This window comes from Mugil cephalus, chromosome 4, assembly GCF_022458985.1.
Source record: "Mugil cephalus isolate CIBA_MC_2020 chromosome 4, CIBA_Mcephalus_1.1, whole genome shotgun sequence".
Lineage (NCBI taxonomy): Eukaryota > Metazoa > Chordata > Actinopteri > Mugiliformes > Mugilidae > Mugil > Mugil cephalus.
Genome location: NC_061773.1, coordinates 6,484,592 through 6,512,202, shown reverse-complemented (window position 1 = coordinate 6,512,202; position 27,611 = coordinate 6,484,592). Strand labels below are relative to the sequence as shown.

The window sequence follows — 27,611 nt, the reverse complement described above, 5'->3', positions numbered from 1 at the left end:
CTTTTCTTTTTTTCTTAATCATTAAAAGTTTTCCACAGATTCTGCTCCACTGGGAATGCAATGGATGAGTCACTCAAAAAGACCTGGGAGAAGTTGGAGACAGGATTTGGGATTAGTGCATCACCGCTGTTGTTGTTGGCTTCGTTGAATCCTAAACAGCACATACTGTTTATTGATTTTTTTTTTTTTTTTTTAGGTTTCATTATGCTATTTCGGTGCCAACTCACTTGCGAACCAACGCTGCATGAAGCATCGTCAGGTTTGTGAAAGGCGAGCGCGGCGTCGACTCTCGCATCGCACGCATTATAGCTGTGGAGGCGCAGAGAGTCGCTGCACGTCTGTGATCCGACCGTGTTGCAGCGGGATTTCTCAACGAGCTCTCATTTTGAAGTTGATTTGATTAACTTTCAGAACATACGAGACTAAATATATGAAATATTACGCAAGAAAATGCGAGTTTTAATTTAGATCCATTCGCGTCTCAGTCCAGCTCGCAGTGAATCCATCGGTTCTTCTGTGCTTGTGGACATACAGTCTGTGTGCACTGACTGGCAGCTTTAAGTTTGGGACCAACGAGAGGAGTTTAGAACACTTGCCAGTGTGAACGACACTTCAGAACCAAGGACAGATCCAAACCGCTGGCTGGCAAATATGCCCAAAGTGAGAAACATCTGGACACTGCTCCTCACATGAAGCTCCTCGCGTTTTCTGTGTGCAACTCGTGTAAAGGAGACCTGCGAATACGTCAGAGAAGACACAACCACAGGTAAGAAACGGTCCTATGACCCTTTGACTTGAACCTGGCAGAGAGCTTCTTACGCGCAAATTACGCGCAATTTTCTTACCGACGTTTGCATTTTTATTGTTCTTACGAGTTAGGACTATGTCCTTCAACGTAAATGCAACCAAATCTAGTTATGACCCTTATCAGCAGAACAAAACGCTTCCAATATTTCTTTTTATTCCACTGAAATCCCAGCCACAAAAAATAAAATATTTATTTTAAAGCAAACAGAAACAGGAGGCGGACTCTCTTTAATATTTGTCATATATGGATGAATATGTTAAGTTCTACTCTGCTTGACCCGAGACATCACTGTCTCAAACAACAATTACATAAATTAACATCGGACTGAGCTTTAACCAATAACAGGTTCTGATTTTAGACAGCGCCCTGGACAATGTAGCTTAACACGTTTCTGCTGCGGAAAGTAATTCCGCTGCTTAATTTATATAATCTTAACAATTACTCTTTTGAACATGATACGGTCGGCATTGGGTCAGACACACTGTGATGTAGCATCGGGATTTCTCTCAATTGCAAGAGGACTGATAACTATGGGAGACACAATGCATTGGTGGATGTTATCATCTATAGATGGATCCACCACGCAGGTCGACAATCAATAACAACCTGTTGTGTCCAGGGGAGTCTCTCACTCTCACAGCCAATTATCCGATGAATAAACATGATGCGGAATATAATCATTATTCTGGAGGGTTAAACAAGCTCCTAGCAGATTACTCTGATCTATGCCGATAACGTGATGCATTAGATAAAACTCAAATTCAGTTGGCTGCTGCCAAACACAGAGGCATCCTAATTCCTTCAGCTGACAAGTCCAGGTGGATGGATAAACTGCGTCCCCGCTGGAGATTATATAATAATGGAAATCATTACATGAGTTATGGAGGCTGCAGTGCGTGTGTGTGTGTTTTCTTGTATTGTTTTGTGTTTCATTAGTCATATGAAGGTCTGTTTTGAACTGGGTGATTTGTCTTCGTCTTCTCACAGCTCTCCAGCATATCTTGAAAATCTGTTTCTATCTGGTGTTGCATAATAGATCCAAATTCTAACCTGTAATTCACACATCCAGAAAATGATGACTCTTTACCTGACACTCTACAGCCTACAGATTTTGGATTGTGCCATAACAAAATCTCCTACAATATATTATTATCTTATCCGTTGTAGTCACATAAACATGGGAGAGCAATATTTTGAATGTCACAGGACAAATGCCGTGTTTAGGCTGTCATCACTCACCGGACTTAATGATCCGTGTCTAGTGGATTCGGCACTGAATTAAATGTCATGAAGTTTCAAGCATTTAATAAAAGTCCATGCAGGCTGTGTCTACAAGTTTAAGTTAATGCAACGAGCAAGGTAAAGGACTGTAAATTTGTGCTTTATATAACAGAGAGAAATATCTTTAATAATCACAGCGGACTGTATCAACAATAACAAATGGATGGCATGTCCTTATTTTGTCCTCCACCTCAAAGCGTTTCTCCAGCCCATTTACCAGACATAAATAACAACATGTTTCTCTGTAGATTCATGTATGGCGTGAGCATACATGCCAATTACCATCATGGCTGAAAGCAACTCTGCTGTGAGTCACATATTACACATTATATATAGCTATATTTGGATAAGAAACAAGTACAATAAGAAATGGTGTTCTGAGAGCATCTTTATGCTAATGTCGGAGAAACTCTCTCTGTGCCGGGCAGGGGCTGTGATGCATTAGTTGGCGGTTCAAAGCTGAGTAAAGCACGCTGCCTTTTTCTTTTTGAACTTGCCTTTCAGAGGGAATACTGTGCGCGGGCAGCTGGGGAGTGAGCGCCTCTTTCGGCTGCTCAGTGTGAGTGTGACAGCCGTTTCAAGACAGTTTTAATGATGTGATCGACGCACCGATAAAAGCTGCTTTGAGCTGAGACTGAGACTTAATGCACATGTAAGCTGATAATATAAAAAGGTGTTTCAAATCATTTGAAGGAGATCTGCTAGATGTCATGTGTGTCCACTTTATCCTCCCCGACTTTAACTTGTGGCTCTCAGAGGTTTGAGACGCTCCTCTGGACCTCCAACCTCACTCTGGCCTATTTTGCATAGGGCGGCCTAATTGGCTGTTCCTTATTGCACCATTAATTTGCACCGTGACCTAGTCTTTGCAGCTGAAGAAGCCTCCATCTGCTCTAGCAGACAGCAAAGAAGAGCAATTAGAATCTCAATGTTGAACTCTCTAAGTTACTTTCTCACCTTGGTTCTAATAATAGGGCAAATGTGGCACAACAAGAGCAAACCCTGCACGAGGACTCCAGATCTAACAGATCCGAGACGTATTTTACATTACACCATCATGCATTATCGCATGTAATCCACTTTGATAGATAGGGGGCAGTGGATTCATCAATGCACCGTCCGGTTTCCCACCCACAACCTAATGTAATATTTATCTGGAAAGAAACTCTGCATTCATTACACTTTTCCCCCTCCTTTGTTTTCTCCCTTGTTTGCTGCTTGCGCTGCTCTTTTAGATGTCACTGGATATTCTTGCCAGCTAAAAAAGAAAAAAAAAGCATGCTTAAACACATATAGTACGCCACATGAAGTCGCGTATGAGTAGCTGCAGAAGCTGTTTTTGCAACCAGCCCCTGAATGCCCCACTGTGATGGTTTTCTGCCTCTGTGAGCTCAGGAAACATGACACACTCAGATTGATTGTAGAGATATACTAATAATAGAACTCATAAGGATTTTTGGGTGTACAAGTGATACATTTTAATGTAGTATTATAATGTCAGCAACAACACTGCGCGATAGAAGGGTAAAAGTCAGTGCAAAGCTTCCCACTGTTCCTTAAAAGAGAGGGGAGTGGCAGCTCATCAAACAGTCCAAACTACAGCCAAGCACTGTTGGTTTTCCAGCATGACTCCTCTTATATCTCTACATCTTGGATTAAAAAGATGCAAAACGGTCTCACGGACAATTTCTGTTTATTGGCCTAAAATGTTTCATCTATCTGACTTCCAAATACTGTGACTAATACAGCTGGTATTTGCTTGGATAAAGAATCTGATTATAGTCCGGAAACAGTGGTAAACAATGAGTCATTTAAAGTACATGACTACGCGTATCCACATAAATCGATGTATTTGCTCAACTTAGCTGTGATGTTTGACAAATGGCTGAATCATAACAACTCCTGGTGAGATGCAAGCCAGTAACCTCAACATGATAGGAATCTATATTAGCATACGCTTATCACTGCCCAGACCAACCCTGAGTTTTTTTACCCGCCATGTTTCCATGACAACCGCAGCCATTGAGGAGAACCACCGTGTATGTGGTATCTCAGTTGTGAGCTCTGAAATTACGCCTCGCTCGAGAGGTGCATTAAATATCTATAAATGTTTGATGTGGTCACGCCTCCGAGTTTGTCCATCACATAAAAGTGCCAAGATTGAATTTCACACTGGAATCACCAACAGACTGATTGAAATTATATCTACTTCTGTTTCACCCTAGAAGGTAACTCCTAAGATCAATTTCAGTCTCCAGAGGAAAGAGTGTGTTATTTGTCTGTATAGGTCACAATAATAGAGAAAAAATAATGTTATCTCAAGGTAAGAATCAATAGAGAAATCTTACATATATGCTGTGGCCTCTATACTATTATTTGCCTTGAAGTTACTGTTTCACATATTTAATTTATCAGATAGATAGATAGAGATTATTCATTCATGCATGATTAACTGGTAAATTACTTTTCTCTTTCATACACTCAGGAAATATCAGATATGCTATCTTCCCTGAGAGATGACTTGAAAGTAATCTGCCTCCAGACTCTGTGAACTTCCACGCCTCTCTACTTCAACCAGCTAAACCCTACCTGATCCTGCCATGCTGACTGCAGTGCTTTACGCCAAGTCACTGGCCAATTCTGCCAATTACTGGCCCCTGCACATATTCCTGCTGGAGCTGCTGATACCTGGAGTGTTGCCTAGCATGTCCAGATTGCCTCCTGCAGCCAAACGTGAGATCATCATGGACGGGGACTTGGTGATTGGAGGCCTCTTCCCCGTCCATGAAAAAGGCGATGGCATGGAGGACTGCGGTAAGATCAATGAGGCGAGAGGCATCCAGAGGTTGGAAGCCATGCTGCTGGCGCTTGATGAGATTAACTCCAGCGATCGCATCCTTCCCGGACTCCAGCTGGGGGCCCACATACTGGACACCTGCTCGAAGGACACCTACGCTCTGGAGCAGTCCTTAGACTTTGTCAGGGCCTCCCTCACCAAGGTGCAAGATCCGGGTTTCATCTGCCCAGACGGCTCCAGACCCATCCAAAATGAGGTCCCACTGGCCATATCTGGGGTAATCGGAGGCTCCTACAGTGATGTTTCAATTCAGGTAAGTGTGAAAATTTATTTAGTGCATGTTTTCTGTTTCACTTGCTTTTGTGTACATTTAAAGAAAATGGTACACAGCAATGCAGTACTACTATAATAATAATAAAAAAATGACTCTATCCCACATAGACTGTATATAAATATGGACAACATGTCCCCACTTCCTTGCACTGGCCAACCTGATGCTATTTTCCTGAGGGTACAGGCACCATCTTGCGTGTTTGGAGCCACAGTCTGCTCAGTACGGTCGGAGAGTGGAGCCACCCGCGGCCGCATCATCGATGACTGATTTAATTAATACTGTGCTCTGCTGTACCTTCACCAGTTACCAAGAAATGTTGGATTATACACTGTACTAATTTTTATTCTCACAACCCCATGAGGCTGCTTCACGGAGCAACCGATGTCATAACTTGTTTCTATAGCGTCAAATAACAATACAAATTTGCTTAAACAAAAACTAGCCTGAAAACTCCAGAACAAGCCTGAAGGTAAAGATGGCAAGGAATTATTCTTGAGCAGAACCCGGCTTATATGTAGGAACCTGGATCTGCTGGCCGGGTAGAGACAGAAAAGAGAGAGAACAGCAGAAGAAACAAGATCATCATACATTTGTCATAAATACATCTGACTAAAGCAAATAGAGACAGTAGAATCTGATGATGATACAAATACAAGATGTAGCTGATCAATGTTAAATGACAGTTTGAGACTATAAGAGGTAGGCAGGTTGGAGCATTGGTCACTCATGTAGGAGTGAATAACTGCAGGCCGTGTAGACTGAGCAGGTTGATGAGACCATGACAACAGATTCAGTATGGAGCTCCACAGGTCAGAAACACACAACTCCAGGCCAGAGACACTCACAAGAAGATGAGGGAGGGGAGGGGAGGGGAAGGGAGGGGAGGCACAACAGTTAACATGTTCTACAGTAGTAGCACAGAATTGCATGACTAGTAACGGAAGAAAAAATAGATAAGAAATTAGAGGATGGTAGCTCAGTGCCAGAGAAAAGAAAGTAGAAGATAGGAGCTTGGTGCTAGAGAGACTTAGACGTAGACTTTAAATATTAAAGTGTGTTACCTTTTTTTTTTTGGTGGTGATTTTTTTTTTGGGTAGGCAGTGTGGATACAATGTTATAGAGTCGTATGTCCTGAGGGACAAACAACCTCCTCACCCTATCCGTGGAGCAGGACAGAGATAACAGTCTGTCACTGAACGAGCTTCTATGCCTTACTATAGTGTCGTGTAGAGGATTTTTAATAAACATTTCATAAACAAAATCTTTTTACTCACCTTAACCATGCTACATTTTCAATGTGCGTATTTTGCAAAAAGATCTGTGATATTTCAGATTTCTTAATGTAGGTGCAGGAACGCAGGTTTAGTTTCGCCATAATCGCAAAAACAGTAGAATGTCTCTGTATCCCTGAAAGAAAACAAGCAGTTACAGTAAATTAAACAATGTATCCGCATATTTAGGGTCATCAGTAGTTATGTCTCTGTAGTCCCATGGTTGAGTAGCTTCTGCAAATATGTCAGTTAAGTCTTTCCAAAAATATTTTCAAATTTTTTGCCACTTCACATCTTCATACCCCTCAAACACAAAACACACAAACTAATTAAATCATTCCAAACATCCATTTCAGCATGCTTGTAAAAATATAGAGCCACTCACAATCACGCCATTCCGGCAATTAAGAAAAATCCTTGCATCTGCCCTTTTTACGAGCTGGAGGCCTTCACTAGCGTGTAGGAGGAATCCACCTGGGATGATTCTATTTGAAGCACCAACATTCACAAAAAACATCCATCACTTTGTCAGCGACTTCATTTCCGCCTTGCAAAGAAAATTGACCTTTCCCACACGTATGAAAGGTTGCCAGTGGCTATGCATCTGAGCATAATTGATTAATTCTGATTGCCCTCACGTGGCATAATTACCATGCTGCACTGGGTGTTAGCGAGACAAAATGTGTAGGAATAATTTGGTAACACTTTTCACTACAACCAGATCACAACACAATTATGACACACACACACAGTGCTAATATGTACACTCATAATTTTCATCGGCATTAGCAGCAAGGCTACAGCTAATGTTTGGTTTAGTGACAGGGACCTTGGATTAGTGAACCAATGGCCACGATGGCTATAACCACAAAGGTATTTTTATTTGTGTGCCACCTACCACAGTTTCTCAGTTGTCAGTTTTTCATGCTTTCGGTTTCCTGTACAACACTACTGTTGAAAGATTTACTAAAAGCACAAGCGTGTATGTCCACAAGTGTGAATGACACACTCACCTTAGATTACGACGTCCAAATTGTGCATTTTCATCACATCATCAAATGTTAAACAATAAAGATCAGCCATTTCAACAGCAGCCCTCGACAGGCCAACACACACTGAGCTATTCTGCTAAATCTTTCTACAATGGCGGGAGCTTGAGGGACTGAGTGCTAGGTTGCGGGAATTTATTTTATATATTATTATTATTTATATTTATAGACATAACCAACTAGTTACCAATGACATTGTTTGTATTAATTTCCTGAGTTGAGAAGCCATTTTTTCCTGCTTTAATGTGATCACCGTTAAGCCACACCTTAGGCGATTCGAGCCCATTTTAGGCACCCCTTTAGGGTTGACCAAACCTTCTTCCTTTAGTCTCACATGTCAATAAAGATCAAACATAACATTAAGTCCCAATATTGTGTAAGCAAAGCAGGGACTCATCAGAGAATGGGCATGGGTCTTCTGAGGGTGTCCTGTGGTGTCTGTTAACAGGATGTTGTTAGTGGGGCCTTGGAGGGGAGGGGCCCCTTTGGATCATCCCACAAATACTTCATCAGTTTGGATCTAGTCAGTCTGGATCTAGTTGGATCTAGTCAACACCTTGCGCTGTTCTTCATGTTTGTTTGTTGTTTTCTTAAAGTGTTTTTGTGTGTGTGTCTGTGTCAGGCTGCATCCTGCTGGGGATGGCTGCAGCCATCGAGGAGTGTCATTGCTATGGGGTGGGGGTGTCGGCCTGGTCTAGGTGTGTGGTACATGTCTAAGTAACATCCACATTCATGCCAGGTCAAATGTTTCAAAGAAGAACAGTGAATTGTCACAAGATGGTCAGTGTGATTTACTTCTCCCGTCAATGGTCCTAATGTTATGCTTGATCGATGCATATGAGTGTGATGTTGACCTTTTCATTTTGGAGAATTCGAGAAAAACAAAAGTTAATATAATTCCCAAAATGTCAGTGGACTGCATTAAACTATGTTCTGGTCTTGTGGTTATTTAAACATTTGTACACCCTGTGTGGTTTTAAAGTCTTAACACTAAATATTACATTGGTACTTGTTTTCCTTGCTTAATCCCTTACAACAGTGGTTCTCAACCGTATTTTCTTGGAACCACCTCAATTTGTACCTAAGAAAAGCGGGGTCAACACCACTCCGTTAAGTATTTTTTATTATTATTTCTACTTTTTTTAAGTCCTTTGTTTGTAGTTAGGACACATTCCACTTCAAGCTTCATTTACTCTCCATCTCCAACAGTGACTTCAATGGAAAACGTCGGTTTAGATGATGACTCCTTGCTTTCGGTTTGCAGAGACAGATGCTTCATCTTAGCATTTTAAGCTGAATGGAGAGTCAGACAGACTGGACTATGGGTGTCCATGTTGTAATTGTCCAAAGCCTCCATTACATACAGAGCTTTCCCTCTTAGAAAGGAGTGAATAATATAGATCTTCCTCTCCTATAATGCTGATGATGCTTTGACAAAAGAACAGCATGATTTATTGTGTATGTGTCCCCCTGTGAATGAGTGTTCACACTCAAAGAAGCTCTCTGCCTTTAGAGTGTCTTTGTATGAATCTGAATACATACCTCTACTGTTATACTCAACAGTCTCTTTGTCAGTGCTTTCACTTCCTGGGCGCGATAATGAATTGAGCCGTGAGAGTGGCAGGAAGCCCACAGTGGGATTTTTTATTTTGTTTTGAGAGAGGTCACTGCTTTACACAGTCCCCATTTATCCCTGAGAAGCACTTTTGTGGACATTATAAAACTAAAGAGGACGATTGCCAGGGACCCATCCTGGGCAACTTTGAGAGGAGCTGCTTTTCCCATCTGTGGGGTGCATCTCCATTGGCTGGCGGGCATGCGTCAACCTGCGTGCCGGGAAAAGGCTAACACTGCCTGTGACAGGGCCAAGGACAAGATGCGGTGATGATGAGAGATGAGCCAGTACTTCCTCAGCCTCAAAAGATCCGTTCTTAATTAGCCCAGCAACATACAGGAGGCTTTCATCGCTGTCTTAGTCACCCTGCTGTATTTTGTGGTCCTTGTTATGTTTTCTCACAGTTTAAGTTCTTGAAAATAGCTTTTTATCACCATCTGGGATGTTAGTATAGAATAAATTGTGAGTGATGACTCAGTCCTAACAGCCTACACAATTTACAGCCATGAACATGAACCAAGCATTACAGAAATAATATATATATAAAAAAGAACAATGAAACCATTTTAAACTGTTTTCACAAACTTCCTGCACAACAAAAATGAAAGTGAGATGTTCATCTACAAATAATAGCCACACAACACAGTGCATCCGGAAAGTATTCACAACACTTCACCTTTTCTACACGTTCTTATGTTAGACTTATTTCATAATGGATTCCATTTTTTTTTTCTCTAAAAATTCTACCACAACACCCCATTTGACAATGCAAAAGGCTTTGCAAATTTTTTTGCAAATGTATTAAAAATAAAAAATAAAAACCACATGTATGTAGTTGCTTTTTGAATATGATGCCACAAGCTTGGCACACCTATCTTTGGTCAGTTTTGCCCATTCCTCGTTGCAGCGGCTCACAAGCTACTTCAGGTTGGATGGGAAGCCTCGGTGCCAAGTCATCTTGAGATCTCTCCAGAGATGTTCGTTTGGATTCACATCTGGGCTCTGTCTGTGTCACTCAAGGACAGTCACAGAGTTGTCCTGAAGCCACTCCTTTGATATCCTGGCTGTGTGCTTAGGGTCGCGGTCCTGCTGAAAGATGAACCGTTGCCCCAGTCTGAGATCAAGAGTGCTCAGGGGCAGGTTTTCATCCAGGGTGTCTCTGTACATTGTTGCATTCATCTTTCCCTCTACCCTGGCTAGTCCAGTCCTAGTCCCACACTATCAACTGTGGGACCTTATATAGACAGGTGGGCTCCAACTAAGCTGTAGAAACATCTCAAGGATGAAGGCAAAGGCAGTGAATACATGTGATTTCTTTTTTATTTATAATAAAGTCTAAACTAAAAAAAAAAAAATCAAATTGTCGTTAAGGGGTGTTGTGTGTAGTATTGTGAGGGGAAAAAATTAATCCATTTTGGAACAAGGCTGTAACATAACAAAGTGTGGAAAAAGTAAATAGCCTTTACTCAGAGGTGTGAATTCACAGCTTTTTCTTTCGTGTGAACTTTACACAAATAACTTAAAGCAAAGATTCACAAGGTAACTGTTGCACATATCCTTAATTGAGAAAAAACTACAATTTTCTCCCTCCTGACATTTTAAATGAAATTAATAATAGCAGCCTCTCTCTCTCTTCCGACGTCCCAGAATGAAGAATATCAAAATGTAATATCTTCAACTTCTACTTCCAAAACACCAACTTAATCCTTTAAGACCAATGGACAATCTTTAGCAAAACCTGCCGGGAAAGTCCTCAATAAGGGTTTGTCATCGGTCCTGCCATATATTGATGTTTAATATTTTTGGTTTGCTGTTCTTTATTAACTCTGTTGATGCGCCACGCGGAGGAAGTGAAGAGGGCTTCTGTCTTTATTGTGTTTTCGTCTTCTCAGAGCAAGTCGGGCGGAGGAGAGAAAAAAGCCTGCTCTGGTGTTAACTTCAAAAGGAGCTTGTTTATCATGTGATATTACAGCTGAATCCCCCCCTCCTTTCCTCTCCTCTCCCTGAAACTGTTATTTTTGAACTGGAAATTTTAACACTTTCGGAGAACATGTCTCAGCTCTCTAATTAGCACATTTGAATGTCATTCAAAGTGAAGGAAAACACTGTAATGACTGGGAGGTTGGTTGGAGTCAATAGTACTGCAAGCATATTGGTTTCTAGATGCCCTTCTCTTCATCCTGTCTGTCTGAGAGCTGTTATTTATTTATTTTTTCCCTCCACATAGAATAAATGACCAGTCTCGACTCAGAAACTGTGGTTGTTATTTAGTGCTGAGATTTTGAGACAGCAGCCCTGCATTTCACTCTTAATAACAGTAAAAATTACCAGACTTATCGAGTTTACTAAGTGCTTGGGGCTGGAAGTGATATCTCACAGCTTTAAGCTAGTGAAGGCGATAAAGAAACAGATGTATCCCTGTTCTCAAGAGCAGCTCGAAAGGTTGCTCTCTTGGTGAGCAATGTTTTGCTGGTGGGAGGAAATAACAGATGTAAGTTTAATGTGAAGAATTCTAGAAATAGAAGCAAATCAACACACGTCCCTTCCTCCCATGAATTCTGGGCATTCCCAGATATTTATGCTCTACTGTCAAATTTAGCCCACAGGCAGCAGTTACCCAGAGACACACCGTACACACAGTCTTATGTATAGCACACACCTGTTTACATGTGCATTTGCATTTTTGCCGGCCTGATGTGGAAAACTGCAGTTCCTTAAATTACCACTTGGGGCTGGCTCCAAAAGTGACACAATCCCCATCGAGCCCTATACACCAAGAATACTTTTACAACCTGATGCAGACTAAAGGGCAGATGTCATGTCAGAAGTCATAATTAAGTGCATTTCCTTGAGCTTGGTTTGTACACCTGCAGTGGATTTACTGAAAGCCTGCACCGACCTGCCACAACATTAAAACCACTGGCAGGAGAATTAACTAACACTGACCATCTTGTTCTGCTGGGAAACTTGGACTTGGACCTGGCATTAGTGTGGACGTTATTTAGACATCAGACACCCCCACCCCATAGCAATGACACTCTGAGTACAATGACGACTGGAACTGAGTGTCTCATGCTGGAGTTGAACTTAACAGTTACTTTTACTGAAATCGCTGCCACAAAGAAAAGAGTAGATAGTGCGTAGAAGGCAGAGGGAGAAAGAATTCCCTGTGCTTGTCTGGTGAACTGAGAGTGGTGAGCGAGGAATAATTATGCAAGGCAGGAGAGCCCCATGGCTATTTTCAATCCATAACATATCTCGCCACTGACCACACTTTTCCTTTTTCAGAAATAAAGATCCATGTAGGCCCATGGTGGTCAGACAACTGCAGGTGGCAGCTGCCAATCTTCCTGGTCTAGTGCTTCTCATTGATTGTTGGAGATCCATCCTGTCCTAATCAATAAACTCTAACAAAACAAAAGATAAAGACACATATGTTCAAAGCATTTCACACAACCAAGCAGCTTCTATCCCAAAAGCTCTTATTAATGGTTAATATACGAGGCTGTATCATAACAACTTTGTTGTGAGCTCATGATAAAGTTAGTTGAAAACCACATATGGTCATATCTTGAATTACATCTGTTTAAACTTTGGGGGGAAGTTGGAAGGAAGCTGCTTCAGATCAAAATCTCTTCCTGCCGTGTGACAGATGGGTAGTAGCAGATATAGCAGACATGCTATATACTGAAATAGCACATAGCATCTGTGTACCGCTGTGATTTCCCCCCATGGTATCAGGTATAGGTAAGAAAATGTCAAGATAAACTCTCTCAAATATCAGTTAGCAGAAGCAGATGCAAGTGAGCAAGTTCATTACAGGTGTGCAGCACACCAATGTTGATCCAATCTCCAACTGGGAGGAATAAGTCTTGGAAGGAGGGAGGCGCTGTGATCAGTCTCAGGAGGCAAGTTCATACTTGGTACTTGGATTTCCTTCAAATTGTCTTGTGAGTGAGAACAAACTAAATCTGATCAGACGAGCATAGGAAATGCATCTCCTGCAGAAGTTGTTTCTATTTGATGTTGCACAGTCAATTAGATAACACTGGTGAGCTGTTGTATCAGCTGTCTTCCCACAGTAGCATGATTTAGCCTTGATGCTGCTCTCTCTCAGTGAACATTTGGACCGGAGTTTGTACTGCTTTCACTGCTGTGAAATAATGCAAACCTGTTATTGCCTTTGACTACCCTTGTCTTACATGTTACGGCACACAGAGTAACCACGCTTTGATGATGGGATTCAACATCCTAATGGAGTCACAGCAGTCACTTTTGATCTTGGGTGTATTTTGGCACCTATAAAAGAGTTAAGCTCTATTATCGCTATTTTCCTCTTTTTGTTGCATGTTTTGTGTGATTTGCCTCTCCAGAAGAACTTCTCGCATGCACAAATTGAAGCAGATTATTTCCAATGTGGACCCAACGCAGAGCTCGGCACAGAAAATTGAAGCTATTATTTGTATAACATCTAAGCTTCTTTTCAAAATTAGAGGATATTTTGAAAAGGCCGTACTGAAAAGAAACACTTAAAGAACAAAGAGGTTGTTAAATGAAATTAATCTCTATAATTTGCTCTAGATTTTAGCTGCTGTGTTCTTGGATAAATTTCTCCTTAGCCACTTGATTAATTAATATCATTAATTAACATGTAACCTTGCAGCTAGCAATGAGTCATACTGGGTGTTTATTTTTTTATTTGAGGCTTTGCTATTGATACCAATGGTTAAGAACTGTTATGTCTTATATATCTTAACATTTTCCACTAGTCTCAGCAAAGTGTACTACTGTATATCGTGTTCCTGAATCCTCCGCCAGGAACTGGGCTGTCGTACTATACATCCAGACGTTAGCTGTGCATGCCATTTACTGTACCTACTGTAGGGCTCAGCTTGACAGGGACCTCGGGGAAATACAGATGGACTTTCCATGTTGAAAAAAATCAAGACAGACACATGAGTAAGAGGCTGCCCATGTTCCAGCTGTCTCATATGTTTCTTTACTGCTTCTGCTTCTGCAGGAACACTGGCATGGAGTCCCACAGTGCCAGCCCTCACGGTGCACCTCAGCCGTAAAAGCAGCCACGGTGGAATATTTTAATCTATAAATCCAAACCTGAAGACTTTTACATTGAATCCGTGTGTAGTTTTTATCTTTTTTCCTCGATCGGTGACATTAATAGATATCGACACACATATGCTGTATTTCTGGCCCGAAGCTACACGCAGTGCAACTATTACATTCCTTTGTGTTCGATTCCTGAAATAGCTCTCACAGTAGTCCTCAGTTTTGCCACTTTTAACAACTTTAATAGCTATAGTACTGCAAATAAACATTTTTTTATGTTTTATAATACAAAATACACTGCTAACTGTGAATATGCTAGAAGCTCACGGAAAAGGGGAACATAGGGAGCATAGTAGCATAACTAGTTCTAAACTACATAAGTAATAATAACCGAATCAAAGAGCAAGAACAATTGATTCTGATGCAGTATGCTGCTCTTACATACCTGTGTTAGTGGGATGAGATACCTTAAAGGAGTTGCTGCTGTAAGCTAGTGCAGTTGTTGTAGTCAGTTGAAGTTGGATTATTGAGGCTCGCCTGTTAGTGTAGGGGCGTTTTGAGTGGTAAGAGAGAAAAACTCCATCTCTCGAAAAAACTAGATATCAATGAGATGAAATAAATGTAATAAAAATAATTCCAAACCCATTACATAAGTAAACTTAGAAAATGAGTCAGAGAAGCCTCTGAAATAAATATTGGCAACCAAAATCTCTTGACTCATAAAGGCCCAAAATATTTCCGCAGCGATATTAACATTTGTGAAACGGATGAGTGGGAATATATTAAAGAATGTGCTCTTATTATTGCCTTCGGTACTGCAATGAGACCCTGACAGGACAAAAGAGAGAAGGAAGAAGGAATAAATACATAGATTCAACTTTATAAAGAAGATATATTAGAAAGCAGTGTCCGTTTGACTAAAGAACCTCTTATATCCAGTTACAGAACTAAAACAAGACCTTAAGTGTATAATGCACTGCCTGAATCATAATGATGAACACAATATAACCTGTTATTCTGATGAGATTATTAAACCAGTTATGCAATGATTAGAAATACAACAGTTCTCATAAAGCCGGTGAACTCAAATGTGCACCACTCATAAGATTTCTGCATCTGTAGAGTGGTTTACCTCAGAAAATTACTTTTCTGAGGTACTTCCTTTTGGAAATTACATGGAGGAAGTTGCCTTAAAATCTAATCAGATACTGCATGTTGAGGCCGTGTGTAGATAAGCCTCTGTCATGAATTATTTCTGAGTTGCTGTGGTCAGAGCTCATCTCATTGGGATTTTGAACCAGTGGGCCATGAAGAAAATCTAATGGGAATCTCTTTCTCTTTTTTTTTTAATGTTTTGGGTTATCACCATGTTTATGTCAGGGCAAAGACAGCAGAGATCTAGGTTGGTAATGATTATGAATAATATTAGTTTTAAGTAAATTAGTGTCTCACATCAAAGCTCTATGCAAACTAAGCAACTTTTTCATTAAAGTAACCGATTGTTTAATCTAGTTGAAATTCGTACGGGGTGACATTTTTTGAATGGGTTTAAGAAATTCACAAGTACTGATGTTTATGTACCTAGTTTGAATAAACCTGCCCCACACACTGCGTTCATAATCTGGATTTGCAGGATCAGCAGCTATAGTGCATTTACATCATTAATTAATTGCCAAACAATCCATTCAGATGGTTTCTTAGAAGCTTCTTAACCACTGACGACCACTGCATCACTGCATTCGGTCATAGAGTAATAAACTACTAAAAAAAAAAAATGTATCATCCCCCTCGGATGGTGATGCTGATTGAAATGTCACCAACAGACATGAAAATGCATCCAATAGCTCTTATTTATTTATTTACTTAAAGCGATTCAGCAACAGACCCACCCTACATTATCGTGACAGACTGTGCCATCCTCTACAGTGATTGGTCTTAAGTGTGAAATCAAAAGCAAGTTCGCATTTTCTTTGAAGTCTCGTGTACCGAGAGCAAATTTACAGAAAATACTCCTGAGCTGCAACTGTGGGTGTTTTTATCCGACTGACAAGGGAAACACCGCATGAGGACGAACAGACGGTTACTGTCACACACTCCAGTGGCGTCCTGAAAGGTGTGCTGTCAACTCTCCTCACAAAACTATTGATGAAGCCTGACTGCTTGTCTGAAAACCCCTGAAAGAGGAAACTACCCTATTTGCATGCAAGTTGTAGCGACTGACTCAGTGTAGATGCTGATGCATTAGCCCTCTCCGTAAATGCTGTATATGAGGCAACATAAATGCAATCATTGGATTTAATCAAGCTTTCCCATGCATTAATAACAGAGATCTCTCTGTTGTTAATTTGATGAGACCTCTGACCTATATTCCACTAGAAACAGTACAGGGGACCTCTGCTGAGTGCAGTTCGCTTGTCTAAATCCATCATATTTACTCCATCCATCCCCTCAAGAGCTTGTGGTGTGCCTGTGTGTTCTGATGCTGTCTGTCTTTGGGGTGTTTAAACTAAAGCAGTTTATGCACATGGCCGCTCGCAGATGAGGGTAAATGTCAATAATTTCTCAGGCAAAACAGAGTGTGTTTGCATTGCATTTGGAATGTCAAGTAGTCTCCACCGGTTGTTCGGTCGAGTAATTTATATTACAAATGGTTTATTTGTATTTAAAGGCTGGTCATACCAATCTGAAAGAAAATATGCAAGAGATTTAATGAAGCATAAAATGAACAAGACAAGCGTGTTATGCTGGCGGCTTGATTTAATACTAATGTTTAACAGATTTAGTGTTTACCATATGAACTGCTTTGGTCTAATGGGAGAAGACACTAAATGCTCGTTAGGCTAACTGGTGATTCTAAATCGGCCGTAGGTGTGAGTGTGAGCGGTTGTCTGTCTCTCTGCGTTAGTCCTGTGATAGACTGGAGACCTGTTCAGGGTGTACCCTGCCTCTCGCCCAGTTACAGCTCCAGAGGACAAGCGGTCACAGGAAATGAATGAATCATTTTACTGAACGTTGGAGAAATTCTTCTCTGCAGTATCAGTGAGATTTGTATATTTTATGTTTTCCTTTTTTCTATTGATTCCTCATGGGGAAATTCTTCAATTCCGCAACTTTTCTGTTGACGTGTTAAACAGTCGTTTACGGTTTGTTTAATTTGGTTGAAATTCTGATTCTGAATTTAGTTGAAGTGCTGATATTTATTTGGATTTGCAGGATTTGCATATTAGTGTTTGATTCATGAGGCAATGTTTTGCACTTTGCATTATATAGTTATTTTTCTGGCACACTGCATGATTTATTTATTTCCCGTATAAAGTATCACTAGCTATAGTGCATTTACATCGGTAATGATGATTCTAATCCCACTTCTCCTTCAAATAAATCGCAAAACAATGTATTCAGATTATTTTTTTGAAGCTTCTTATTTATACACACATACACCATTTATTGCTCAGGATTAACTAATGTGTGTAAAACTGTCACTATATGAACAGTTTTTACATAATCTTAGAAATGAGCTACAAATTAACCATGTACATACTTAATAATAATAATAATAATAATTATAAATACCACTGCGCCCCTGAAGATAACTGCCTTTGGTCATAGAGTAATAAACTACTAATATAATATATCCCCTATGGTGATGCTAAATTAAATGTCACCAACAGACATGAATGTGCATGTCACATTTACTTAAATGCATCCAATAGTTCTTATTCATCCATTTATTTATTTCCTAAAAGTGATTCACCAACAGGCCCACCAGCCATTATGAGAAAGGACAAAATAAGATCTTCAGGTAACAGACCACGTCTAGAAAATTGACATTCAGGTGTAGATGCAGTATATAACACACCAATAGGTCTGTTTAAGTTGTTGAGGGCTGGAGTGACTGTGCTGGAATAGAGAATGCTACTTTTAATAGGACATAGTGTGAGTGCAGATAGGTTCCAATTACATCCATGGGAAAGCCATTGTTCGGAAAGCCTCCAGGCAGACAATGATGCCTGAAGGAGGAGGCAGTCATATTGAAGCCCGTGGGTATTCACTAATCACCACTTTGTCTCACAGGGAACCCTGCAAAAATGACAAGTTTTTACTCCCTCTCTGTCACAGATCCACACTGCTGTGTGGGAAAATAATTGCCATGATTTTATGATATGACACAATCATTTCAGGCTTGTGTTTACAGTTGGAGACTATCATCCACCCCTGGTTAACTCAGCACCACCAACCATCGTCTCCAAGAGGAATTCAATATATTTGTCTGGGTTATGTGGGCATCCCGAAATTTTTCATGAGTGTTAAATGCCTTGACTGCATAGCTTTAACTGGAGAAAAACACACTGATAAAATCCTCATCTCCGTGCCATTGTCACTGTTGCTATCTGGCTCGATTGGTGAAGGGATTTTGTGGCGCTAGCTGCTGGCGATGTGGATCCCTGACAGAGTAAACAGTGTGAGGGAGAGTAACGGTGAATTGTTGCTGTTTCAACTGCCAGTCGCCGCTATAGAGCTGAAGCAGACAATCAGATAGGAGCTCTGCACTTGAATGGCTCCACTTCACAGACAAAACAGATGGATATCTACAAGTTTAAGGAGGAAGAAGAGTTAAAATAAAACTTTAAATACAAAACTGAAGCATTCTGCTGAAAGGCTAAGATTTAGAGAAATTAGAACATTGTTATTTGGAATCTCATTATTGTGAAACTGTCCTTACTGTTGGCTGTGTTTCATAGTTGCTATTAAAGTGACATTACCACAGGTGTCGCAGTAATGACGCAGATTGTTTGTAGTAGTAAACCAGCAGGACGCCTAGGAGCACAGGTGCAATTGATTGATTGCAGCATTAAGTGCAACTATGACTGGAGTATTAAAAAAAAGTCCTAATGGTTTGGGGGAGCACATGTACGTGAAGAACGTGGCCTTGACCACATTACCCATTGAGTGTAAATGAACATAAGTAACCACAACTGTCCAAAAAACACAATATGTTAATTCACCAATGCATCTTGTAAGTAGGCTTTGAAAAGTAGCACTTTATTTTTCTGTTGTCTCCTCTCTTTCTCCAGGTGGCCAACCTTCTGCGGTTGTTCCAGATCCCTCAAATCAGCTATGCCTCCACTAGCGCAAAGCTGAGCGATAAGACCCGCTATGACTACTTCGCCCGCACCGTGCCCCCTGACTTCTACCAAGCCAAGGCCATGGCTGAGATCCTCTGCTACTTCAACTGGACCTACGTGTCCACGGTAGCATCTGAGGGGGACTATGGTGAGACCGGGATTGATGCCTTCCAGCAGGAGGCACGCACCCGCCAAATATGCATCGCCACTTCAGCCAAAGTCAGCCGCTCCATGAACCGCCAGGGCTATGACAATGTGATCCGCTCCCTGCAGCAGAAGTCCAACGCCAAGGTGGTCATCCTGTTCACCCGCAGCGAGGACGCCCGCCAGCTGCTGGTGGCCGCCGCTCGAATGAATGTGTCCTTCACCTGGGTGGCCAGCGATGGATGGGGAGCACAGGAGAGTGTGGTGAGGGGCAGCGAGACAGCGGCAGACGGGGCTTTCACCATTGAACTAGCCTCCTATCCGATCAGAGAGTTTGAAGACTACTTTACCAAACTGAACCCATACACAAACACAAGGAACCCGTGGTTCAAGGAGTTCTGGGAGCACCGGTTCGGCTGCAGCCTCGAAGAGCATGGCTGCAGTGAACACAATTTACGGGACGGCACTTTTGAGCAGGAATCCAAGATTATGTTTGTGGTGAATGCAGTTTATGCCATGGCGTATGCACTGCACAACATGAGGCAAGCAGTGTGCTCCAACACATCCAAGGTCTGTGATGCCATGAAACCAGGTAATGGAAAAAGGTTCTACAAAGAGTTCATCTTGAAGACCAAGTTTGAAGGTGAGCACTGCAATGAAAGCAGCACAGATGCAAATGTTTCAGTCAAACAACACAGAAATGGTTGCTTTTCAAATGGTTTTTAAATAGATGGGATATGATTCCCTTTATTGTGAAGGATTTAAAGTAAAACTAATGCATTTGCAAATAAGCATGACACAGGATTAGACTTCAGACGGTTTCCTCTGTAGAGCTGAAAAAGGCTTTGTAATTATTCAATTAACAAAAATAATCCATGAATTAACATTGGAGGAATCAAGGGATGGGAATTTATCTACGTACTATTCCGAGAGGACTATCTGCTGAATGAATGAACGCTCACATTTAGATGAAGTAAAATGATAGGAAACATTCTTCTGTATGCCAGGGTATTCCATATTTATGTTCCCATTTTATAAATACTTTACCTGGGGCTACTACTACTGCTACTTCAATAATATATACAGTGGATGCATATAGCCTGTGGCATATTGATTAGTTTAATTTTTTTTGTTATTTATTCTTCTTATGTTTGGAAGAGATTTATTTTCAGAAGATACAGGCCCACACTTTATCAAGAATTAATCACATTGTCACAATCATTTCATGAGAAGATGTAAAAATATTTAATTCCAACAGTGTATTTATTCAGCATAGCAAAACTTTCCATCATTGCGTACCCCGAGACCGTTTATAAATGTTTTTCTGTCATATGCATGCATGAATTTTAGTAGCTTGAAGTCAACTTTTCTGTATCTTTTGCTTCCTACCAGCTCCCTTCAGACCTGTAGACACACAGAGCATGGTGCGCTTTGACTCCTTTGGAGACAGCATCAGCCGCTACAACATCTTTCATTATCACAAAGAAGATGGCAAGTTCACCTACAGGAAAGTTGGTTACTGGGACCACAACCTGACCCTGAACACCACAATGATACCCTGGCGTGGCCTCATACCGCCGACCTCCCAGTGTAGTGACCCCTGCAAGAAGAATGAGGTGAAGAGCATGCAGCCAGGAGATGTGTGCTGCTGGATCTGTATTCCCTGTCAACCCTACCAGTATCTGCAGGATGAGTTCACCTGTGCTGACTGCAGCTTCGGTCAGTGGCCTCTGGCTAACTTGACTGGCTGCTATGATCTCCCTGAAGATTACATCCGGTGGGAGGATGCCTGGGCAATCGGGCCTGTTACCATCTCTTGTCTGGGTATACTTTGCACCCTGTCAGTAGTTGGCTTGTTCTTAAAAAACAACGAGACACCTGTGGTTAAAGCGAGTGGACGGGAGCTCTCCTACATCCTTTTGCTGGGAGTGTTGATGTGCTACAGCATGACCTTCATCTACATCGTCAAACCTTCTACCGCTGTTTGCACCCTACGCCGACTAGGCCTGGGCACCTCATTCGCTGTATGCTACTCCGCCCTGCTAACAAAGACCAACCGGATCGCTCGTATCTTCAGCGGTGTGAAAGACGGAGCCCAGCGGCCACGCTTCATCAGCCCAGCCTCCCAGGTGGCAATCTGCGGTGCTCTTATCTCCTGCCAGCTGCTCGTGGCCGTTATCTGGCTCTTGGTTGAGGTGCCAGGCGTCCGAAAGGAGGTGAGCCCAGAGAGGAGAGACGTGGTTACCCTCAAGTGCAACTGCAGAGACACCAGCATGCTCATGTCCCTCACCTACAACTGCATCCTCATCATCCTCTGCACAGTCTACGCTTTCAAGACAAGAAAGTGCCCGGAAAACTTCAATGAGGCCAAGTTTATTGGGTTTACTATGTACACAACCTGCATCATCTGGCTCGCCTTTCAGCCCATCTTCTATGTCACTGCCAGTGACTACCGGGTAAATATCCGTGATGTTTTGTTTAAAAATTTAATTGAATAATCTTTATTTCTATAAAAGCGACTGAAGTCCACTGATGTGGAATAATACAAAGTCTACAAATGACTGCCCCTTGTGTGTTTGCCATTCCTAAAGAAGACCATGTCACTTTCACATTCCATTTGATCACCTTTGCCCAGACTCATGAAAGAGGAAGCTTTCTTTTCATGTGGGCTGCAGGATCTTTCAAGACAAGAACAAAGACTCTGGAGACCCATCAGACCTGAATATACGGATAGAAATAATTAATGACAGTCAAACTGAGTCATTGAATCGCATTATTAGGAAATGCTTAGTGATGCATTTTCAGGTGCAAAAGATATTTTTAAATTAGTTTTTAAATGCCAAGCTTAAATCACAGCTGCTCTACATAGTGAACTTACACCCACTTAATTGTAAGCAGAGATGTAAAGTGCTCGCTCGTTTTGTGACACTACCTTCCCAGTAGTCAAGTGGAAAAAAAAAAAGAGTAAAAATCTGCTGCAGAGTCGTCACTTTTGCTGCCTTTGGCCTTTAAACAAATTGCTAAATTTAGCCTTGTATCACACAAATGATCATGAATAAATGATCATGAACTTGTTTGCGCTGAAATGTTCCAGCAGGCCACAAATTAGAACATGCCTTTTATTTAAAGCTGCTAGTAACAATTAGCTCATTTCCCTGTGCAGTGTGAAGTTAGACAAATAAGACTAAAGCCCAGACTTACAAGCTGACAGACCATGTACAGATTGCTGGTGCCTCAGGCGGACCCAAGGCTACTGCCACTGCATTTTGTTGTGGGTGTGCAACAAGGCCTTTGCTGGGAAAACAGATGGGGGGAGGTCTGGGATCACACCCGCTTTGTATCATCGTGAGGTACCTCGGGCTTCACACGTCGGTAGTGATCACTTTTCCTTTTTCCCCAAATCATGAGCTGAAAAACACCTTTTGTGACCCTCAGTACGATTCAGGAGACCAGCTGAACGGTGTAGAACTGAAGGCCTCATACTGGAGAGGCAGCACACGCAGTACTTGAAAAAATGAGAAGTTTGGCACTGAAACAGAGACCTTGATGGCTCGGTTCTGTGTGACAACAATAATAATGGCCGCGGGTTGAGTTGCCACATTTCAAATTAGAGTTGGATAGTGCAGAAATATTCTAATGAGACCGAGAGTAACCTTGTTGCCCAGTGAATCATGATGAAGGTTTCACTGAAAGATACGATTATTCTCTTGTGCTCAGAAACCTTCACGTGAAAATTATTTACATATCATTTTCCTGTTTTTTATAAACATGGCTTTAGTCTATCTATCTATCTATCTATCTATCTATCTATCTATCTATCTATCTATCTATCTATCTATCTATCTATCTATCTATCTATCTATCTATGTAATTAAAAACATATTCAGTTAAATCCAACTAAATGCAAACACCTATAAAACATTATATAGTCAATGAACTAGCTGCTCGAAAGTCATCTCTATGGTTTAAAGAGGTCAGGAGCTACAGAGAGAGGACTAAGTAAGACTACCTGCAGTCCTTGTGGTGCTTTCACCAGCTATTTTTCAAGTTAAAATGTACAAAGACTTCATTCATTTCTGCAACTGTGTTGTTGTGCGGTATGTTTGGGAGGGTTTTCATTTCATGCTGTGGTTCTGCAAATAGAAGTTACTGGACTGCAGGGGTAACCAGTGGGGTGGGAAGAGATGGAGCTCAGGAAGATGACCCCAGCAGTCAGCTCACATTAGCAGTTGAAATATGACTAACAAGGCCCTGACTGCCCGGGACGGCCAGCTGTGCTTTACCCATATTCTCTTCCTTGCTCTCATATGCATTCACATACAAATGCTCAATTGAAATTGCTAATGTGCATAATTGAAAACCTCATACACACATATCCATAATTGGAAATGAAACTGTAGCAAATAATGTGAGCGTATTAACTATATGAAACAGAACAGGACCTGGGAGATTTCAGTTTTTGATATGATTGCAGGATTAGCTGACAGTATTTATTCATCAGTTAGCATGTACACCAATCACACGCAACATTAAAACCACTGACAAGTAAATAACATCAGGTTCATCTAGTGAAAATTCAATGTTCTTCTGGGAAACTTATGGACCTGGATGTTACTTAGGCATGTACCAACTGCCTGAACCAGACCAGACTCACTAGATCCCAAACTGATCAAGTATCTGTGGGATGCACTGGAACAAGCCTGATCCACAGAGACGTGATCCATAGGACACAAAGCACAAGGCAGAACCTACAGTATATGTTTGACATGTAGGTCATGTTTAGTTTTTATGAGTGACCCTTGGAAAAGAGGGAAGTGATTGGTCAATGATTCAGGGATAATCATAGAAGGGGTGAGTGGGAGTAACCAGAGCAGGGAAGAAATAAAATTGTGAGTGAACTGATTAGATCAAAGGCTGTGGACTGTGTGTTTGTGTAAGGAGCTCTGGGGCCAGGTGGCCTTTGAACAAACTTCATTAGTCCTTTTGAAGACAAAAGGAGAAAATCCAACTGCATAGCATATATATATATATGTAATAATCACACACTCTTTCTGTGTCCACAGGTGCAGACAACCACCATGTGCATCTCCGTCAGTCTGAGTGGTTCCGTCGTTCTCGGCTGCCTCTTTGCCCCCAAGGTCCACATCATCCTGTTCCAGCCCCAGAAAAACGTGGCCACGCTCAGGGTCACAGCCAACCGCTTCAGTGCCACGGTATCTACTTCTGCCTCAGCTCCCAGCTCCAGCTATTCAAAAGGTACCAATAATACTTTTTGTGTTAAATGCTGTATCCGGTTTTATACGTACCAAACGAATGTTAAATACCAGCACAACGGCACATGGAGGACAAGCAAATCTGCATTTTAATATAAATACTTGTAAATAACTTTGTTGTTTGCTAAATTTGTACGTACGTTTTTGTAATTTACAAGTTATATTTGCATTAAAGTTATAGAAGTGGTTCGTTAAACATGTTTGTAGTCTTCACAGTATAAAAAAAAATAGAACTTTTTCCCCTTGGATTTTGTGTGTGTGATTTTAGGTCCAAAGTGGTGATAGAGTACCATCAAAATGAAAAAACAAAAAACAAACAAACAAACAAACAAAAAAACAGTTTTAAGGTAAGATATAAAGGTAAAATTAAATGTAAGCACTTAATTATACCCAAGACTTCAGAGGGTTAATGAGTGATGATTATGTCTGGAATCATTTAAATAAGAAAATACATTTTGACCCTTGTCTTCAGCGTTCTTATCTGAACGTTCTGAAGTGGATAGCTCTAAACACAATGTTCTCAATACAAGCGACTATATTCATGTTGTTTACGCCGAAAACACGATGGCTATGGTTAAATTCCACGTGGACCTTGATAATGACATGAATAGGGGCATGGTTTTCTTCCATTTTTCAGACAAAACAGAACAGGAAATTTGGGGAAATATAACTGAAGTGAGTCACCACTGAAGCTCTGAAATCGAATATGTTGAGCATCAAACCTATCACATAATCATAAGAGTCATTAGTAGGTTTGTAGCTTAACATTGCCGGCTTCCATTGAAAATGACTTGTAGCTGTGGCTTTGTCTGAACACGCCAAAGATACAACTCCCAAGATCAATCAAGAACACACTGAGTCCTGGTGTCCCGGGGCCTCGTATGTTCTTGTAGAAGCATGAACTAGAATGTGTTCTGGGCCACATTTATTTTCTTCCTCATCATGACCACATTCATATTTGGATGATCTCACAGGTCAGGTCAAGTCAGTCCTACCGTTTGAGATAACAGCAGCTGCAGTGGAGTCGGTTCAGGTTCCAGAAAAAGTTGCCTAAGACCTGCAGCTCTGAAAATATACTTTCAAGCAGTCAGATACTAAACTTACAAACACTAATCAGTTGCCAGGCAACCAGAAGAGGCTTTGGAAAGTCAGCTCTCTGAAAACTGGCCAAGAATTTGTTCTGTACTTAGTAAAACTGCAACTATTCATTTTTGGTGTGAAATTAAGTAAATGAGTTTTGGTGTGTTAATGAGTGAGCTTCACAGGTGCTGGCAGAGGTACTTTTGTTACCTTTGGTGGTATAGCTTTCCAGTGTTTATGCTAAGCTAGCTTGCTGCTGGCAGTAGCTTTTCACTACCATGGATACGTAGGACGCAAATCATCTCACATGACCTAAAGGTTCAGATTTTCCAAATAAAGCTGGTGCAGTAGTACTGCTCTATGCTGCGTTTACTTCTGTTTCTATTTTGTTGTAATTATTTGATGAAACATAAAGGACAAGCAAAGACACTTGATAATCAAAATTCAACAATATTAAAAGTTCCTTTCTGCTTGTCTTTTTGGTTTTGTATCATTGTGGCTGAGCAGTTAACATCCAGTCATTATGTTTCTCTTCATGCTGGATGAGAGGAAGGCTTATCTCGAGCTAATTAATACACTAAACGTGTCCACGACGCTAACTAAATAAATATATAACACACATTTGGTTAATATGGTGCATTCAAAGGCTTACACTAGCTTATTTTGTCGTTATCTCTTCTCCTGGACTTAAGTAAATTCTGTTGTCTGAAATGAATGTGAAGACTCAAAAGTAGTCAAAGTTTTGCTTAAGTAAAAATAGCAACTATACAAAAGTACTCCATTAAAAGTCTTACCTCGAGGGTACGCAATTGTTTTCTGCAAAAATAGGCATTCACTTGTCAGATATGCAAACTTCACGTACTGTCTATGTATTATATATATTTAAATGGATTGTATATACAGTTAATAAATATATACTGTGTGTCATAGTTTACTGACTATGTTTCATGTGTAAAACATAAAGTCCAACTAACAAAAGTACAAGTACCTCAAACTTGTACTTGGGGATCCAGTGTCAAGTGCAGACTTGTTCATTTATTTGTTCATTTACTTATCTCCGTGTTACAGTTGTGTTTGCTATCAGTGAAACACTTCTGCCTGGCTAACCTCGCCGCTCTTTTTCTCTCAGGATCAGCCTCCAACTACGTGCCAGCGGTTTGTAACGGCCGCGAGGTGGTGGACTCCACAACGTCGTCTTTGTGAAAGAGGTTCTTCTCTTAGCACAAGAGACCATCCCATTATCAGTCATCCATGCCATCTAACATGTGTCAGAGAGATAACGCTGTCGGGGTAGACTGACAGCAGCGAGGGTAACTCTTAACTGTGAAAGCTAAATGACGTTGCTACAGCGAGCAGTATGTATCAACTGTAAAGCCTTTTTGTATAGATTTAATATGCTGTGATCTCCTTGGTTTACAAATAGATGTGATTAAATGCACCGTGCCTTGTCCTGAAGAGTCTTGTTGTCAAATGGGTGGTTGTGAAGCAATAGTATTATACAAAAGGATGTTCTTATCTTGTCCTTACAGTGCTGTGAATATATCCAAATGTTTTAGACAGAAAAAACAAATAAATAAAATGCTACGAGATGAATTTAGCCCTTCTGTTAAACAAAATGTGTGACTAACCATAGTGAACGTGAAGAAAACTAGGCAACTAGACAATATAAAGGACATGTGTTAATGTAGACTGGTATTACAGTGTGTGATTTCTTGTAATTTATGTAAATAAAATGTTGTTTTTCTTATTAAAAATATTAAATTGCA

At 40.9% G+C, this 27,611-nt stretch overlaps 1 protein-coding gene across 1 annotated transcript; it reads left to right on the top strand.

Annotated features, from left to right (window-relative positions):
- Positions 1-27,611, top strand: grm2b (glutamate receptor, metabotropic 2b). The gene is made up of 6 exons (XM_047582948.1): positions 1-766; positions 4,575-5,199; positions 19,298-20,135; positions 20,885-21,948; positions 24,556-24,748; positions 26,975-27,611. The coding sequence occupies exons 2-6, from the start codon at positions 4,690-4,692 to the stop codon at positions 27,046-27,048; spliced, it is 2,679 nt and encodes an 892-aa protein (XP_047438904.1). The 5' UTR covers positions 1-766; positions 4,575-4,689; the 3' UTR covers positions 27,049-27,611.

What these genes read in the sequence shown, in the direction of transcription:
- grm2b (XM_047582948.1), top strand. Translation starts at nt 4,690, where the DNA reads ATGCTGACTGCAGTGCTTTACGCCAAGTCACTGGCCAATTCTGCCAAT. An exon ending in ACAGTGATGTTTCAATTCAG is followed by an intron (nt 5,200 to 19,297) that starts GTAAGTGTGAAA and finishes CTCTTTCTCCAG; the next exon opens with GTGGCCAACCTTCTGCGGTT. An exon ending in CTTGAAGACCAAGTTTGAAG is followed by an intron (nt 20,136 to 20,884) that starts GTGAGCACTGCA and finishes GCTTCCTACCAG; the next exon opens with CTCCCTTCAGACCTGTAGAC.